Genomic DNA, 20,066 nt, shown 5'->3' with positions numbered 1-20,066 from the left:
ATCATCAGAGTTTTGTGCTTTAACGATTACAAAGTATACTGCTAGTATGTTTCAGGCCTTGAAAACATTTTCATATAAATTATCATCCAGTATTTCTACACAAGTAGAAATTCGGCAGGTTGCAGGAGTCTGGACATGTTAGGGATTTATTCAGCAAATCCTTGTGAGGCTACAGGTGAGGATTAACTACTTAGCTTTGTCCCCATAGTATGTTGCCACAGGCGTAACAGTAAATGGTGCTTTAGCCTACCTTCAGCAGTGGGGGGGGGGGGTACTGTATATTTGATTCTAATCACTGGGAACTGAGGCTACACTGAATCTGTGGTGTTTAACTAGTCATCAGTGGAGATCAGCGAAATGAGTGGAACTGATCTCATGATTACTGTGTCCTTCTTTAGGGCAACAAGGTGAAACATGTACGAGCTTGAAGAAAGGCTATTATCAGGGGCTGCTGAATTATGCATGATAAAAGCAAATGATTAAAGAGGAAGGCATCATTTTTTTTACTCATTAAGTTTAAAAATCACGATTAAACTGTGTCATTGTGCACTGAAAATCAGTCAGACGAAATGCATTGAATCAACTTTGCATCCAATGCATACTATGCATCTTTGAATCAAGTATGATGTGAGATGTTTGGAAACACCAGAGGTTTCCTTTGTTTTTTGGGTTTGTTATGTCTTTCACAATCTCAGTGGCAGCTATCGATAGTGCTTTTTTTTTTTTGCATTTTTCCCCAAAAAGTAAAGTCCAAAAACAGAAAAAGAATACAATTTGATTGATGTTTTTTTTAAACTAATGGGAGGTTGAGGGTGAGCATTCAGCTAAAGTTCAGATTAACTGAGTAACTGAGAGAAGAAAACTGCTTTGACTCAAAATACTGATTGAGACACCAAATGGCAGCGCTCAAGCTCTAACATACAACAACTATACCTCTGTCAACTCAGTTTTCTCTGATATACAAGCAAATATGAAGGAGAGACTATTAGTCATTTTATGTAGTTAGAGTTCATCTTCAGACACTAGATGGCAGCATTATAACATGTTGATCATTTTTGGAAGTCATAACCCTGTCCTTCCCATCAGGCAGCCATTCATCATGAGGATTATTAGTTATTATCCATTATCAAGAGATACGTTGGGATTAGTGAACATAATCCTTGAAATATAATGCAGATCATCACAGGGTGGCTTAATCAAATTTGCAGTGGGGTGTTCTTTAATAAAACCTTAAAGAAGGCTGCACTTTATGCACATGTGCTGTTTTAAGTCTCTACCTTGTTCTGCTAATACCACATGTTTTATATACATATAATTTCTTTCACAAGGCACGCATTGCACATGCTAGCTGGTTCCAATGAAGGCCGCAGGACCTAAGACATGCTCCTGTACGGTGGTACAATATAACTTTCATGGACTTTCAGAATTCTTTGTCTAGAGTCTTTCAGAATAATGACATTAAGACATATTAGGACATGGACTATAAAAAAATAACAATAACAACAGACAAATGCCATGTGAATGAAAATGATCATAGAGGCATCTAGTCATTTAAGTATCACAAACCTTCTTCTCCATAACTTTTTATCTCTTCTAACTCTATAATAACAGTACAGCAATCTTGATACAGAGGGGAGACAGTCAACCATGGGGACTTCTACGTTTCAAGAATATAGGGTAAAAGTGATAAAGTTGCAAGACGACATTTAATCCTATTCTGCACGCATGACATATATAGAGCATAGCATCGACCCAAAAGACACGCCACAATTTGTGTGATTGCAGCACCCGCCTTTTTTCTGTAGAGTACCTCGTCTATCAGTCTAGAACCCGCAGATTTATAATACTACTAGCCTTCTCTCTCTATTCACTTCCTGTAGCAGCGCTGACCCTTTTGCCATTCCAGAGGCATCTTCCTGCAGTGTGAATGGCTGGTTGTGGGCAAGACTATGATGACTGGAGTCATTTCCCAACACTGCCTTAAGGTTATTGTAGATCCCATCGTAGTTCACTCAGCTTTATTTGGTGCAGAGGTTTTGACAAGTCACAATTTCAGTACCACCACACCAAACTCACACTTTCCTTTTGGTTGTGGGCACCAAATATGAACTGTTCGGGCTAACTAGTCTCACCCATATACACATCCAATACTCCACCTATCCCTGCGTATACACTTATGAGGATTAGAGGTGAGAGCAGCTAATTTGATCATCCAGGTAGAACATCAAAATATTCCCTGTAAGTTACTGTTATGTCCTTTGGTCTTGTGTTGTAGAACTCCATAAGAACCAGGGATTTTGAAGTGAATTGTTTACCAAAGGCTGTCAACTTCATTGTCTCCAGTTCAAAGGTCAGGTTCCAGTAACCCTTGCTCGGGTCAAGAGTGGTGAACAAACTGACATATCTCTGAAACTTCATTAACTGCTGGACATGTTTTAATATATTTTTTTTTGTTTCACTCCATTACTTTCTAGTTAGGTTTGGGCAGCAAAATGGGTTTGGTATGAGCAACAATTCTGGTTAGATTTATCCATCAAAACTAGAAGCTAAAGGGTACTTTGAAGGCTGATGCCAAGTGGTATGTAATACATCTGGAATGTGCTCATTCTCAGAGCTTAGAGTCTATATGCCTGTGGTATAGGCGTACATTGTCCTGTAGCTCAGAGAGCTGCTTTAGTTGCAAAATCAGCAACTGGAGCTACTGGTTTTAAGGCAGGTATAGTTGCAACTTGGACAAGTCATCATGGGCCAACATAGACAAGTATGCACACTCCCTCCTAGAGTCAATTTAGTCACCAATTAACCTGAAATGCATGTTTTTTGGACTATAGGAAGAAAATAAGAGAGAACCCATGCACCAGCTAAGATTTGTACATTCATATATTCTTGTCGTCCTCTCTGATGCTGTGATTTAGTTTTTTCTCATTATTTATTTCTTTTTGTGTGCTTCATGTGATAATCTTTGTATTTGTTTTTTTTTTGGCCCAATAGACTATTTGTATGCCTTTTTCCTAGTTCCGTTGCCTGTTTGACTGCTTTTTCTCAATGATGACTGTTGATTAAGTAGTAATTACTAATTAATGCATGAAAAATAAAAAAAATAAGAACATGTGCAAATATATTTTGCATGCAATGTTCGCTGCCAGTCATGTCAGTGAATTAACACCGGTTATAATGTAATGGCATCTGTTACCCTCTTGTCCTCTAAAATTGCATTTGGTTTAATATCTGTCCTTGAGAGACTGATGGCACGAGCCATTTATAGAGTTATACCACCTTCAAATCAATGTGTTTGGCCTAATTTTGAGTTTAATGACAATTTCTTCTGCTTATATGTTTCCATCTCAGGGTAACAAGGCTGTCACCCTGTGGCAGAAAGTCCAATTATTCTGCCTGGGTATTCTGGAAAATGGAGGCAAGTTGTAATTTTATTTTTAGCTCAATTATATGCTTTTACCATATATATAACTGTGTAACATTTTTATATATTTTTTTTACAAACAACAGGACAATCTGTGCTATAACTTCTGTTTTCTGTATTATTTATCTGTCTAGACAAAAGAACAGACAGCTGGCTGCTGGTCTACTCTCCTGTGCCAATTATCTGTATATTCTTGTGCTACTTGATCATTATATGGGTGGGGCCAAAGCTGATGGCGAAGAGGCAGCCTGTCAACCTAAAACCTGTCCTGATAGTTTACAACTTTGCCATGGTCTGTCTCTCTGCCTACATGTTTTACGAGGTATGTACTGCACAGCAGGAAGGAATTTAAAATGAAGGAATTGGATAGGGAGGAAATTTACAGAGAGATTTGTAGGGGTCTCAAATAAATGCATTTCAAGCAACCACAGAAGGTTGTTAAACTTTACAAACTAATCATAATGAACACAAATCAGCCCAAAATCCAAAAACTTACAGAAACCTGATTTCAGCTAAATATCAAAATTAAATAACCTCAATTTATGCTGGAAGTTTAAAGAGGAAGCTTCTCGTCAAGTTCACGGCCGCAAATGCCACTGCAATCATTGACAGGTACAGATGTACGTTTCAGGTGATTCTACAGGTTTTACGCTTTATTCCATCTTAGGAGTCCCCAAACAGGGAGTGAGTTCTCTGATCCATAACCAATATGGTCTCATTATGGTCTGATTCAATTCAATTCAATTCAAATTCAAAAATACTTTATTTATCCCAGAGGGAAATTAAATGTTGATGTAACTCAATTAAATCAAGGAGTTATTATAGATGCTGATGGCTGTGGGCAGGAAAGATTTCCTGTAGCGGTCCGTTTTGCATCCAAACTGAAGAAGCCTTTGACTGAAGAGACTCTGTTTTCCGATAACAGTCTCATGGAGAAGATGTTAAGGGTTGTCCATAATTCTCTTGATTTTATGCAAAATCCTTCTTTGCATTATTGTCTCCAGAGGTTCCACAGTCGTCCCCAGAACAGAACCAGCCTTCCTTATCAGGTTGTTGAGTCTTTTTAGGTCCCTGGTTCTGATGCTGCTGCCCCAACAGATGACGCCAGAGGAAATGACGCTCTCAACAACAGACTTGTAGAATATCTGCAACATCTTGTTGCAAACCTTGAAGGACCTTAGCTTCCTCAAGAAGTACAGTCTGCTCTGTCCTTTCTTGTAGATGGCTTCACTGTTGTGTCTCCAGTCCAGTCTGTTGTCCACATGAACACCAAGGTATTTATATTCCTCAACCACCTCCACTTCTTCTCCCATGATGGAAACCGGGTTTGATCTGACCCTGTTTCTCCTGAAATCTACAATTATCTCCTTTGTTTTGTTAACATTCAAGATGAGATGATTGTTCCCACACCATGCCACAAAGCGGTCCACCAGCTCTCTGTACTCAGCTTCTTGTCCATCTCTGATACACCCGACAACTGCAGAGTCATCTGAATATTTCTGTAGATGACAGGAGTCTGACTTGAAGTCTGAAGTGTACAGAGTGAAAAGGAATGGTGAGAGTACAGTCCCCTGTGGTGCTCCTGTGCTGCTGATCACATGGTTAGACACACAATTCTTCAGTCTGACAAACTGTGGTCTGTTTGTCAGGTAGTCATTAATCCAGGTGATTGTTGAGGCCTCCACCTGAGTCTTCTGGAGTTTCAGACGAAGCAGATCAGGCTGGATTGTGTTAAATGCACTGGAGAAATCAAAGAACATGATCCTCACAGTGCTGCCTGCTTTGTCCAGATGACAGTGGGTTTGTTGAAGCAGGTGTATGATAGCGTCTTCAACTCCAACTCCTTGGCGATAAGCAAACTGCAGGGGGTCCTGATATGTGCTGGTTTGCTTACACAGGTGGGTCAACAGGAGTCTCTCCAGGACCTTCATGATGTGGGATGTCAGGGCAACAGGTCTGTAGTCATTGATGTCTGAAGGATGAGTTTTCTTTGGTACCGGAACCAGACAGGATGTCTTCCACAACAGTGGTACCTTCTCTTGGGTCAAGCTAAGGTTGAAAAGGTGTTGCAGAATCCCACAGAGCTGCTCTGCACAGGCCTTCAGGACTCGGGGGCTGACACCATCTGGACCTGCAGCCTTGTTCCGGTTCAGTCTCTCCAACTGCCTCTTCACCTGACTTCTAGAAACAGAAAAGTGGGAGGGGGAGGCAAAGGGGACAGCAGCATCTCCTGATTTGGTTGAAGACAAACTAGTGGAAGCAGAAGAATCCATGACTGAGGTGGAGGTGGAGATGTTACAGGAAAGCTGTGGGTCAGAGGAGGGTGGGATGTCTCTTTGGCTGGGAACAGGAGGGGAAGATGGTGAGCTTGTTCCTCAACTGAACCTGCTGAAGAATGTGTTCAGCTCATTTGCTCTGTCCAGACTTCCATCCATCCGATCCTCCCTCTGCTTGAGGCCTGTGATCTTCTTCATTCCTGACCACACATCTCTGATATTGTTCCTCTGCAGTTTACTCTCAAGCTTCTTTCTATACACCTCCTTGCTCTCTCTGATCTTGACTTTGAGCTGCTTCTGTATACTCCTCAGTAACTCCCTGTCTCGCTCCCTAAAGGCTCTTTTTTTTTTTCCATGAGGATAACTACCACACCTTCCTCTTTGCTACACATAGACTTTCTCCATGTTTGTGAGCTGATTTATATTTGATTTTGTTATCTATCTGTAACAATGGCATGTCTTTAATAAATACTAATACTGCGGCAATATAATTTCCCTTAATAGTGTTTTATTGAATTGAATTGAATTAAATTGAATTGAAATTAACTGAATTAGATATGTGTGGATTTAATTGGATAACCTAAGCAGACATGAAAGACACTTTTTGTATTTACAGTTTACAGCATCTTCTTGGTTGGCCGGATACAGTTTGTTGTGCCAGCCAGTCGACTACAGCAACAGTCCACTGGCCATGAGGGTAAATCGTTTTTTTTCTACATGGTTGCTTGTGCAGCACTTTCTTAGTAATGTTCTACTCTGAAATTTGAATTGGAACACCGTACAAACATTTTTCTAGTCCTTGACAACATACACTAATATGTGCCATGTGCGGTTTGTGTATACTTGAATTAGAGACAGAGGTTCATTTTCTAATTTGAAACACACTGAAATTATTCTTCCATGCAGCAATGGAGATTGAGCTATAGTAGCCAAAGTTAATATACTATTCAAATGTTGAAATGCATATGTTTCATGGATAAATGCAGCACAAGAGAAGGCTGATGTCTATGTATACATATTTTGTGTGTTGGACAGATGGCAAGAGTGTGCTGGTGGTTCTACTTCTCCAAAGTGATTGAACTCAGTGACACTGTAAGTAAAACAAAAGTTGAGAACGGCTCAGATTTTTGTTTTATTTGGAAGTAGAGGAACTATATTCTGAACAGTAACTTTGAACAGATTTTTCAAACATCCATATGTAGTTTGTACAGTGCCAGGAGATTCTGTGGGCCCACAGTTGCATATATTACGTACATTCCTCAGCTTTATGTCTCTGCCACTACGTGGCACATTACACCTCCTTCAGGAATCCCTCAGGTGAAAGCATGCAAGTTTCAGAGCTGCACCATGCCTGCTTCCCCCCTGATAAATGGTTATTTGTCGCTGGCTAAAGCCAAAATTGGATGTGCACATTTACAGTAAATAAATAACAAACAAAGAAACAAAAAGTTACATAACACTGCACATAACTGCGATTTTGTGCAATTGTATACTTGGTGCCATATTGTCCTGCCAAATGGGTTGTACAAAAGATGCACGTAACATTTCCACATGCGTGGTGCCTGCAGCAAAGATGAACATGGCAACCAATGGAGGTGGAACCTAATGATTATATTTCAGACACGACTTCAGACATATTCCAATCTGCTGGTTATTTCCTCTGTTAAAGGAGGAGTCTTGTAAATTAACTTTTATCGTTTCTAAGCTCAACCAGCCCCTTCACCGTGCTTGCTGTGTCCCAACAATAGCAGTTCGATTCAGTTTATTTTCGCAAATTCACAGAAACAGTCGTGTCAGGGCACCTCACAGAGAAAAACCAATTCAGTCCAAGTCAATTTATTCAAACCAATTCAGCCTAATTCAATTCAGTTTTAACAAAAGGTGAATCATCACAAATATTTTCTAAACGAATTCTGTATGAATATTTTTTTGAATTGTACATTTTCTGCACATTTCTGTACATAATCAATTATAGAAAATGTTGTGTGTTTAAATGCACAACTAGTTTTTTAACGAGATTATTTAAAAGGTTAAGGTGTGCATGAATGGAAATACCTCAGCGCAGTGCTTGAGTAAAAGTAATCAGTTACATTCTATGCCTGCATTTTACCAGTTTGTTTGTTCAAATTTTGATTCGGGAGCATTTCAGGAGACACTTTTCTCAAACTTTCTCAAGTCTACAAGTCCCCCAGTCACCACTGCATATCCCCGTGTTTTTCTGCAATGCTTCCACAACACATCAAAACACACGGCTGCAAGCTTTTTCTCCATGCTTATATTTGTGTTTATGTGGCGCAGATATTTTTCATCCTGAGGAAAAAGAACAGTCAGCTGACCTTCCTTCACGTATACCACCATGCCACTATGATCTTCAATTGGTGGGCTGGAGTTAAATATGTGGCTGGGGGCCAGTGTGAGTACAATCTACACACATCTGCACACACTGACGCATACAGTGTGGTTAAGAAGATAACACCTGACATCTGTCCTGTGTATCTGTCCGTAGCTTTCCTGATTGGTCTGATCAACTCCTTCGTCCACATAGTAATGTATTTGTACTATGGACTAGCAGCTTTTGGACCGAGCATGAGCAAATACCTCTGGTGGAAACGATACCTCACCTGCCTGCAGCTGGTCAGTATGTGCTTATGTGTCAGGGATGCTGAGGCTATTTTCTGGGAGAGGCTGCTGTAAATGGGGGTGGGGTGGGTGGGACTATTGAGCTGCATTACCCTTTGCACCGTTAAGATTACTTTTGTGACACTCCATGAACTGCAGCTATTAAAAAGCTTGAACTTGGCAAACTTTGCCGGCGTTCTTGCAGCAGAAGAAAGGCTGAAAATAAAAAATAGAGGAAAAAAAGGAGATGAGTTAAAAGTAGGATTTAAACAAGTTCACAGCTTTACATCTCATATCTTAACTCTTTTTTCATAATAATCAAATGATTACAAAAAAATGTAAGTCTCTGATAAAAGTTTCTATTAAATGTTGGATTGGTGAATAATTTCAGCAGCATCAGCATATTTAGAGTTTAAAAAATTCCATTCCGTGTGAAACCACATGTCTGCCTCTACTTCAGAAAAAAAAAGTCACCTCTAGCAATTTATAATGTTGTCAGTTGTTCAGTCTTTTCTTCGTTTGGGTATATGTTCAAAAAAATTCGGAGTATTCCACTTTGATGAGATTAACATGGAAGCCTCCTGGTTGGTTCGTCATTGTTCTGACTGGCTGTTAGTTTAATTGGTCAGATTAGCAGCGCTGATGCCCCTCTGTTAACTGGACCATCTGTTCTCTACTTATGGCATTGATGGTGAAACAATACATTCTGTTGTGGGGTTTTCTTTTGTCTGTATGGCTCCAGCACATACAGTTCACTACGGTGCCTGACTGGCATTTCCTAACAATATTTTCACCCGACCTTCCCGCTGGCCCCCAGGCCTTCATTAAAAGTTGGCTTCACAGTTTAGCTAACAGCTGAGCCGAGTTGATCTAAAAGATTATATTTCTGTGTGTTTGCTCATGTTGCTTCTTACTTTATTTATTTCATTCATATAAGTAAACACTTTGGTTGCCAGAGGCATGCAAAACTTTATGCTATAACTAAATAGCTATGATGGGAACGACATATCACATCAATGCAGCTGGTCGGAGTAGAAGATGAATCTATCACCAATTCACATGAAGTTGAAGATTAATGTTGTTTTTTTTGGCAACGGTGGAAAGAAGGCAAATCATTCAAAAGTTTGGGCGGTGAAGGGCTTTTCAAATAAGCACCGATAACGAGGCACATGGTCCCCATGCTCTTCATTTTGGAGGACGCAGTGCCCATTATTTCCAAAAAGTATTTCAGATTTAGATTTGTCTGACCACAGGTCAGTTTTTCAATTTTGCCTCAGTACATTTTAAATTACCTTTGGCTCGGAGAAGATGTTTCTGGATCATCTTCACATATGTCTTCTGGCATGAAAGAGCTTTGACTTGCATTTGTGGATGTCCCAGTGAACTGTGTTCAAAGACACTTTTCCTGAGCACATTACATGTTATTTCCATGACAGAATTATGCTTGTTTTTTTATTGTAATGCCTTGTTGAAGGTCCAAAGGTCAATGCCGTCCAATTCTGATTTCCAGCTGTGTTTATTAGGCACAGATATGTTTCTCTAAATCTTTTAATGGTATTTAAGTATTATACTTGATAGAATATTCAAGGACTTTGTGGTTTTACACTGAAGAACATTATTCTGAAATTGCTCCAAAAAAGCAAACCACTGACTCTGTTTTTATTCACATTTTACAAAAGATCACAACTTTCTTTTAAAATTGAGGTTGTGCTTGGTAATTTTTATATTTCAGAGAAATAGAACATTTTGATCAGAGGGTGCAAACTTTCGCATGTGTGCTACATTTCGGTGTTGAATTAAGGAGACGTGTGTGCTTGTGTGCCACATCATGGCCTTGTCTGCTTCTACTTCTGTAAGGTAGACAGAGGCGTTTTCTGCTAACCCTTCTACATATACAGTGATAAAGTTATGGTAATTTATATTGCATTTCTATTTTGCCTTCCTTAGTTTCTGGTCAGTCAGAGTAGCTGGACCGTGTGTCATTTAATTTTTGATCTTCTCTCTGTCTCTCTCTCTTTCATCAGCTGCAGTTTTTCACAGTTACCATCCACACCCTCTATAACCTGTTGGCTGATTGTGACTTCCCAGACTCCATGAATGTGGTGGTGTTGGCCTATTCTCTCAGCCTCATTGCTCTATTCAGTAACTTCTACTACCACAGTTACCTCGCCAGGAAGACCAAGAAAAAATAGAGAGAGGGAAAGGGGAAGAAGGAAGAGTGATTTTGAAGATTTTGAAGCCAAAAGAATATTTAAGGACATTTGAAAAACTATTTCTGTTTGTTTTCAGTGTTAATTCCTCCATGATTATGATGCGATGATAACTAACTACATATTTCCTCTATGTAATTAATGTCAATATGAAAACGTAACTTATGGCATCTGAAAACAGGGAAAATTAACCAAATGTGGTGCTTTATTATTTTGATGAATGAAGAGTTTTTATGTGTATTTTGCGTGCACGTCCATATTTGCCACTCATGTACACATGCAGATACTTGATGCAGTAGTTATTAATCCTCTAGAAGCTCATATGTGTACCTCCAAACTGTACTTTTCAAAGTTTTTTTCAAGAAAATAAAACTCATATTTTTACCATGAACCATGTTGTTGTTGTTGTTGTTGTTTGCATTAAACACCAAGTGATGTCAACCGAGTGATAGCTTCATCATCAGCTGAACGTAGACATGTAAGACTGCCTTCCAGTTTTGACACAGGACATCAATCAATGATGTGAAACATAATTTGGATTTCCCCACATTTACACAAATCGCTGTGATCGTAACCACTCTTACTGTGGTAAATCAAACTCACATTTATTTCAGTTTAGTGGCTTCCGCACTTAGCTTATGTTCATGTGGGGGCAAGCAAGGAAGCCTCTCACTGCCTTCCTTGGTTCTATAGCTCCTCACTTGCCTTGCTTCTGCTGTGTTCTCCACATAACCTGTACTAACTTCTTCTCGGCTTGTTAGCTTCTTGTTTCATCTGTTACCCGTGTTGCATGCAAATCAGTAGTACAGCCCCAACCCACAAGTAGTCAGGATTGGTTGGCGCTGACCTCACCTTAAGGCTCTGAATGTTGCCTTATTTTACTCATGATAACTGAATGTAACGCATAAAAACATTTTATGGACACTTTTAAAAGGTTGAACTTGATCTTTAGCAGAGAGGGGCTTTGGCCTACATTACAGAAGTTTGTACAGAGCTCTTTCAATTTCCAGTCTTTCATCCAGCAAGACCTCAGTACGCCGCCATTAAGTCTATATCGCACATTCTCCATTTATTCTTCTCACTTTGTTACTGTGTTATCTTTCTCGGTTTCTCATATTTAATCCCTCTAACCAGGGGGATGACCCCACTCACCCCACAGTCCCCCTTCCTGCCACCTAAACCATCTGTCATGATGTAGAAACACAATTGGACAAGTGAGTTACAGTCTCATTCACGCAGTCCCATTCACACCCCCTTGGGACAGAAAGTGTATTAACCAAATTAACCTTCTTTATGTTGTATTTTGCCACCATCATTAAATATTCCAACCCTGATGTTAAGCAGCATATTAGTTTTGACTGTCTTTTATTCCAAACTCAACAGGGGGCTGACAAAGAACATGAAAAATGACTTTGAAGGGATTATATCAAATGCAGCATCTCACAATAGCCACTGCAATATCCATCAACTTGTGGCAACTAGATAAGGTCAGAAAATCTCCTTTTGTTAATGTGAGTTTTTCAAAGCAACATGTTCAAGTTCTACAGCTTTGCTTGTTACTCAGGCTCAGCTTACTTCAATACAGTGGAGTCACAGCAACACTTGAGCTTTTCCTCTCATGGCAATTCAACATGTGTGTCACCAAATGCTCTATTATGAGCTTTAGATTCAGCATAATTATACATCTAAACAGATGTTTGATATAAACAACCAAATGTGCTTAATCTGCCAAGCAGTGAATAGAATATCACAGTTCTGTGAGACATCAGTACAAGTACATAAGCTTGCATTTGTAGAAATGAAAACTTCAGTGCAAACTTTAAAAAAAAAGTCCTGTTGAAGAACTACGAGAAAGGTATTCATGCCCTGTTGAGCAAAACTGGTTCAGCAACAGGATTTATGGCCTCTTATACACTTAGCCTACATCAAGAATAAGGGACAAAATGCCTGCTGCCGTGTCACCTTGCATCACTATCCTCTGGGAAATAGCATTTAAATACACCATAGAGATATCTAACTCCAAGCTAGAACAAATTATCTGCACCCGTGAGGTGTAGTATATACGTTACTCAGTAGGGAATATTAGAAGAACACAAAAGAAAATGCCATGAAGCAACGCTGACAAAAACTATTATTCATGCAAGGTCATCCCTGAAAAGTATGTTATCTGGCATGGAACATATGTTGCTTTTTTAAACCTATATATACCTTTCAGTGCTGATAATGTTTTTCCAGATGTGTAAGTTACCAGTTCCATAGGGACTAATGCATCCTTATATCATCAGAGATGTAGACTTTTGAATTGAAGATTGATTACAATAGGGTCCCTCTTCTCTTTAGTCCAGAGGAAGCGGCGTGTCCATGAAATGAATTTCAAATTTTGATTAATCTGACCACAGAACAGTTTTCCATCTAGCCTCGGCCCATTTTACATGAGGTGTGCCCCAGAAAGGACAGCAGCATCTGTGGATCATGTTAACACATGTTAACAAGTTGCATCTGTGATTGGGATGCTGATCTATGTTCACAGACAGACAATGAAGTGTTCCTGAGCCCATGCAGTGATTTCCATGACAACTACACCTGTTTTAATCTCATGTCACCGGAGTCCCTAAAGATCACAGGCAAATATAGATTTACAGCTTTGTCTCTCGGGCACAGAGATGTATCCAGATTTACTGAATCTTCTGATGATATATCTAAGTACAATCAAGGACTTTGCAGTTTTACATTGAGGATCATTATTCTGAAATTGCTCCACAATTTGTAGATTCAGGTTTTTGCAGACTGCTGGACGTCCGCCACTCTTTTCTCATTCTGAGAGACTCTCCTTCTCTAAGGTGCTCTTTCTATACCAAATCAAATTACTGAACTGCTGCCAATCATCCTGATTAGTTGCAAAATTGCCCTTGCCCTTTCTTTTTATAGCCACTAATTTCCATTTTTTTGTTGCCTCCATCCCTAATATCCTGAGATGTGTTGCTGCCATCAAATTCTAGATGGGCTAATATTTTTCATAAAATAGTTTCCATAAGTTGAGTTGGCTGAAAAGTGAAAAACATTAATGTGGTCCAACAATCCAACAATGTATTACGCATAGAATAGTCAAGAGAGGCAGATGTTCACTAATGCTTCCATCGTCTCTGTTGGCTTGGTGTATAAAAGCTTTAAAACGTCGTCATATTTTCCATCAAATCCTTGATGAGGTATGATGTGCAGATCAACTCTGACTCTGTGAAGATCTACCTGTTGAACCATAGAAACTCCCTAATGTGCAAAAGATGTGTGCATGCGTGGTGTAACTCTTTTTGGAAATGCAGATAAAACAACAACTACAATTCAGTATTGGCCATAGTTGTCCATATGAGTACACACTTATACACATATATACAGTATATATTTTCATATATATATATATATAGTAGAGTAAGTAGTCTAGTGGAGGATAAGCCAGTGAGCAACATTAGAATCTGTTTCTGAACTGTATAAGTTTTAGAATATTCAAATAGTTAGGTTTGCTTATGCCTAATAAGAATAAAAAGGAGTTAAACACATTTTAAAACCTAACTGTAAAGATACTTTTGCCACCGGTGCGTTAAATGTGTAAGCTTTTAGTAGTTTATGCCTGTGTCTGAGAGTCAACAGCGCTGTGTGAGTTTTGAAAAAAAACTCTTGTGTAGCATTAAAAAACATATTTTGCTGCTGGCAAGTACTTAATCTAATCCCCATCTCAACATGTGTGCTACAAGCACACACACATACACACACACAGCTGATTTCCAGAAGCCCATCTGAAGCTTGATGTCCCTCAGCCTCGCCGCAGGCACAGCTCCAGGTTCATTACTGCTGAGTGCTCCTCTGCTCAGGCATGACTGACTTTCTGGCTTGCAGTCATTTTGACCAACGTCTACTTTTGCAACCAGATGATGGGCTTCTTCTGGTGTGTTTAGCCAGTTATGATGCTTTTGAGATTCTACCAAACTAGAAAGAGGGATTAACTAGACTTAAATAATCCTTTACTAACATGTAACATGATGAATAACTTTTGATTGGCATGCATGTTAATTAGAATTCTTTGGGTGTCATAGTTGATAAAGTCATGAATACGTTGGCAAACTGTGCCGTGAAGGTACTTAGATAAAAAATTTCTGAATCTTGTTTGTGAATGACTTTGTGTCGGTCTCCTTGGAAACTGTGGCAGACAGTGTTTGGGCTGCGGTCAGTTAGAAGCAGACTGTAATTAATAATCAGGTTAGAGTGAGAGGATATTGAAACACTCTTAGAACGGCTGCCGCTTACTTCCAAGCTTGTGAGAGGAAGAGAGATACAAACTCATATACATGCACACACACACACAGACATAATTGTTGATAGTGAGAGAGGTTTGGGGCAAAGAGGCTTCTAAGTGTGCTTGAAGGTGAGCCACTGGGTTGATTTAACCCTTTCATGCATAGAGGTCACTACAGTGTACAACTGTTTAAAAGTGTTTTTTCTCTATATATGCCTGCAATTTTGGGCACTGCTGCATATAGTCCACTCTAGTGGAAGCTATTGCATCATCCCATACAAAAAAATCCCATTGGCTGGTCATTGCAATGGGAAAAAGTAGTCAGTGAAATCAAGATGGCCGACAGACAGGGAGAAAGACAAAACACCTCAGCTATTTCGGCTTCTACCTTCTACAAAAAGATACCAGTGCAGGTAAAAAAAATATAATTACATCAAGTAACATCTAAGGTGACATATTATGTAAATATTTTCCAAGTTTTGATTTTATATTTGGAGGAAATACAGATTAATCATCTGTCCACTCAATTGTACATCATGCATCACTAGCTATGTTTCAACTTGAATGCAATGTCAATTACTACCAACTTTGTTCTTGAAAATAATTCATATCCTATAATGTTTTGGCTGTAAATGAACTTTATAATGTAATTTGAGGTTTTTCTATACATCCTTATATTTTGTAGAGCTCAAAAAGACAGGCATGCAGGGTAATAGAGGAGTTTCCAGACTCAAGTGAGGAAGACTGTGCTTCTGGTAGCAGTGATGAGGAATGGCTGCCAGTACAGACAGGTGCAAGCAGAGAAGTAGGATCAAGCAGAGATAGTGAAGGTGAGGAGTCTGGAAATGTTGCTGAGGGAGTTGAGGCTGAGGAAGGAGATGAAGCTGATGAAGGAGATGAGGCTGTTGAACCTGAGGGAGCACCACCTCCCAGAGCTCAGGGGAAAAAAGCAAAAGAAAAGAGTGTCAGAAATGTCTGGAAAGCTAAGGATAACCAGTTTGAGGGAGACCTGCCTCCTTTCTTAGGAGAGAGCAAGATGAATGTTGAGGGAGCAGATCCAATAGATTTCTTCATGCAGATCCGGTATGCCCCTGGAAACCACTGGCCCCAGCTCAAGGAAGCAAAAAACGCCAGCAGATGCCAAGATGCTGCGTGCACACGAAGAACCAAGTACATCTGCATGCAGTGTCTTGTAGCTTTGTGCCCCGGATGCTTTGGCAACTACCATAGAAAATAGTCTCAGAAATGAGCAACAAGCATGATTTGACAGGAAATAGATACTATGAGAGAATATGCTCAGTTCAGAGACTTAACAGTTCAGAGACTTGACAAGAATACAGTATGATAAACACCAGTTACAGTCAAGATTCTATGAGTTTGTACAGTTCAGAGACTGTTACTTGTGTCACACTATCCTCCTCAGTTCAGAAAGAATATGTCTTTATTTCATAACCTTGTTTTACATCCCTAAAGATAAATAAAAACGCCTAGTGAAAAAAAAGTTTTATGTTTATGTTAACTTTTACGTTTATCAATAGAGCTCAAATAGAGAGGCCTACAGAGTAGTGGAGTAACCACCATTCCAACAGAATACCATATTACAACTGTATAACTAAATTACAACAATACCTATATAACTACCATGTTATTACATTGATATTTTTTTACAGTACAAAATGCATGAAGTACACTTGAGTGGACAGATAAATATTTCTTTATAGAATAAAGATAGAATTTTTTTTTTTTTCAAACCTTGTTTTACATCCCTAAGGATGTATAAAAACACTTAGTGAAAAAATCCTGACTGAGTTTATCATAATTCATGCATGAGAGGGTTAAACAATGAGGGTTAACAAGAGGCTGCAGCAATTCCAGCATGATGGGAACACACTCCACCACTGGAAAACTACCGTTAATCAGCCTTCCAACCAGCTTGTAGCTTCGTCATAGGAGTGTGTAATTAACAAGCATAAAGCTCTGACAAGTACATGTAGCGTGGTGCAGAGTGAAGACTGCCTCCACTACACATTTAATTTGTTGTAATGATTTTTGTTCTGCAAAGAGCAAAAGTAGGTAAACTTATTTATTCCCGTTCGCCACACACAGCTTCTTTCATATTCACAGGTGTGTTTTCGTTCGCTAATAACATCAGCACCAACATCAAATCAAATAATTATGTATTTTACATCACTATTCAAAAACCAGTTTCATCAAGTACATTCAATATCAACTTACTTCTGAAATACACAGTCAGTCAATCACGTCTCCCAAACATTGTCATATTAACCAAATTAATCATGTATCTATTTCTTAAACCATGAACTAAACATGAGCAGCGCGAGCTTTTAAGATCAACTTCTATTCCTCTCCAGTTTAACGGGCGCTCGAGGTTGCTAGGCAACCAACACTAACCACTGGCCAGCCATCCTCAGTACATTACGTTCGCTGAACAAGTAACGTTTATAAACAAAATCACATTAAGTCCAACCGGGATTATAAAATACCACATAACATATTCACACATCAATTACACCCTTCTAACCCTCCCTTCTTACCTGCAAAGAGCAAAAGTAGGTAAACTTATTTATTCCCGTTCGCCACACACAGCTTCTTTCACATTCACAGGTGTGTTCTCGTTCGCGGAACGTATTCACGCGAGACTTCCCTTTGTCCCTGAACACACAGTGTAGCGAACGAGCCCTCTGCTGGTAAGGGTTAGACACTGCATCCCGATTGCTTGATGACCATATTTTACACTAAATAATAACAACAATAAACTAATCTCCTATCTTATCACAAAACACCCAGACTATTTTCACCACCCTGAACATGAGCTGTCCAAAATGGGAAATCAAATTAACTATGGCTCTGTATGCCACATATACTCTGTGAGGCCTTATTATTTGAAACATCAAGAATAATCCTGTGTTTTAGAAAGCGACTACGTCACTTTGTTGTAAATTGTGTCTTTGTGCTAAACAAGAGACACCCCATCTGTTGGTGACACCATCCCTTTCTATGGACAAAGGGATGAACCCAACGCCACCTGTATCTCCGTTATCAGTGGCTTATGGGGGTTATGTCATTTATTTTGACAGGCAGACAGCTTGATTTATTGCTCGTGCCTTATTGTTTGTTTTTAGTCAGACTGTCATGATTCATGGCAGAGATGAAGGTGGAAGAAAACCAAGGGCAGAAATAAAAGAAGTAACTAACAGAACAAAGAGGACTGACTGGCTGGTTGATTGATGACAGAACAAATGGGCTGAGGAAATCAACAGTTATCACCAGAAGAAGTCATCAACATACGATGATCTGGCATTGAACAAAGGGAAACCTGAAGGAAATATACTGAGGGAGGTGATGATAAACAAGGATCATGTGTGCCAATCAGTAACTGAAGACCAGATGTGACACAGGAAGTAAATGCAACAGAATACACATGGGAGAAAGCTTTACAAAATAAAACAAGAAGTAAAGAAATTAAAGTGCAAAAAGCAAAAGACCGAGTCAAACACAAAAACCCATAGACCATGACACAGACAGCCTCAAATACAACAAGATTTGTTTTTTCAGGGACATCGGCCCATTGGGTATTATGTGATTTCATTTATATTTCAATAAACTATAATCTGTCAATTTTTCTTGCAAAATCATTTCCTTTCCCACTTTGAAATGTGGCAGAAATATTGGCTCAGTTTCCCATTAATAAAGCCTGAGTTTCCATGAATCATATTTTTGCAGTGAAAAAAGTCACTTTTTTTCTGAGGCATGCTTGCAAACTTGTCAAATACAACCACGGCCACAGAACATAAATAAAACATAACCTGAGCAACTGATCTTCAAAGAAACATAGAACAACTCAAAGTCTAAATATTCTGGGCAGACTCTCAACTGTCTGGAAAATTGTGGGTTGCTGTGGTCTGTGTCGCAGTCCACAGCTAGTTGCTCGGTTGACCGACAAGGACTCAGAACCTCAGAAAGTTTCATGATCTTGCCTGATTGACAAAACCTGTCCATAAACTCAAAGATAGATATCATGACATCAGACACAACATACAGAAAAACACCTTTCTGGCAGGTACGTGATTTTATTGCAGTAGCATGCACAGTTACTCCCAATTTAAAACCAATACAAGCTACTGGTAATAATGGTTGGTAATCACTATATTTGCCACTACAAACTCAACATTTCATGCCACATAAAAAACGTCTGTGTAAATAAATGATTGCAACTGCATATTCATCTCAAAACAGTTCTTCAGGGTTTGGTAACCCGGCCATTGTTTTACATCTTCAACACAATACTGATTTGTTGCATTTAGCTCGTGTGGAACTTCTTAGGGCTAATTTAAGGTCAGTGTGGCAGCTGAATGACCCTTTTTTGACATGTCTCTGGTCCATCAGTGTTGTTTTCCGACCTTCGATCTGAGGTCTTCAGAGAGACTTGGTTGGTCACGCTGACAAAATCATTGATGTCTGCAGCAGATATACAGGGAGGGAAAAAGAGTGAGCGAATCAGAAGTTTCGTAGCCAAGCATTGCAATGCAGATTGGTCAGGACTTGCTAGCTATTAAGCATGACAAAGGTGATTTTTAAGCCTTAAATTATTAATGTCAGCTTTAATGCATTCCATTGTGTTTCCCTAACCCCATAGGCGTAGGAACTGGGGGTACGGGGGGGACATGTCCCCTCCAAATGTTGGAGACAGGCGCATTTGTGCGCATTAATTTATGACATATCTGTCAGGTTTCCGATATGTGTCCCTCCCAATGTTAAACTTATTCCTACGCTCTTGCCCAACCTTAACCAAGTAGTTTTTAAAGTCTATCCCAAACCTATTACTTTTTTTAACCTAACCAAACATAAACTGAAGACAAAACTAAAGCTGTAAACTACAGTTACCAAACTTTCGAAAGCACTGGGTTTGATATCCATCACCTAAACCCTCAACCATCCAAATGCAGACTTTGTTGCCTGGTAAATCTGATTTTATGAATATTTCTGTGTCCACCTGCATGGAAAAAAGAGAAATGTGTGTGTCAAATCAATACTTGACGGATTACATTTCTTGATAGCTTTCCTAACTTCCGTATGAAGGTATTACTTGGAATTGTTCAGGTCCCAACCAATAAAAATAAAATGGACTTGAAACATGTTTCTGTTGTGCAGGGACTTTTTTCCCCTCAGAATGTCTGTTTAGAAAGCTCTTTGTCCTTTGCTCAGCCCAGCATAGATTTTTGCCTCCTTAC

At 39.3% G+C, this 20,066-nt stretch overlaps 1 protein-coding gene across 1 annotated transcript; it reads left to right on the top strand.

The window, feature by feature from the left end:
- The first annotated feature begins 2,492 nt into the window (after positions 1–2,492).
- Positions 2,493–10,518, top strand: elovl8a (ELOVL fatty acid elongase 8a). Its single transcript, XM_075484256.1, has 8 exons — positions 2,493–2,501; positions 3,349–3,415; positions 3,556–3,743; positions 6,314–6,394; positions 6,733–6,789; positions 7,996–8,110; positions 8,204–8,331; positions 10,341–10,518. The coding sequence occupies exons 1-8, from the start codon at positions 2,493–2,495 to the stop codon at positions 10,506–10,508; spliced, it is 813 nt and encodes a 270-aa protein (XP_075340371.1). The 3' UTR covers positions 10,509–10,518.
- The last annotated feature ends 9,548 nt before the right edge of the window (positions 10,519–20,066 follow it).

The sequence above is a fragment of the Odontesthes bonariensis genome, chromosome 14, assembly GCF_027942865.1.
Source record: "Odontesthes bonariensis isolate fOdoBon6 chromosome 14, fOdoBon6.hap1, whole genome shotgun sequence".
Classification (NCBI taxonomy): Eukaryota; Metazoa; Chordata; class Actinopteri; order Atheriniformes; family Atherinopsidae; genus Odontesthes; species Odontesthes bonariensis.
This window is presented reverse-complemented; position numbering and strand designations above follow the sequence as displayed.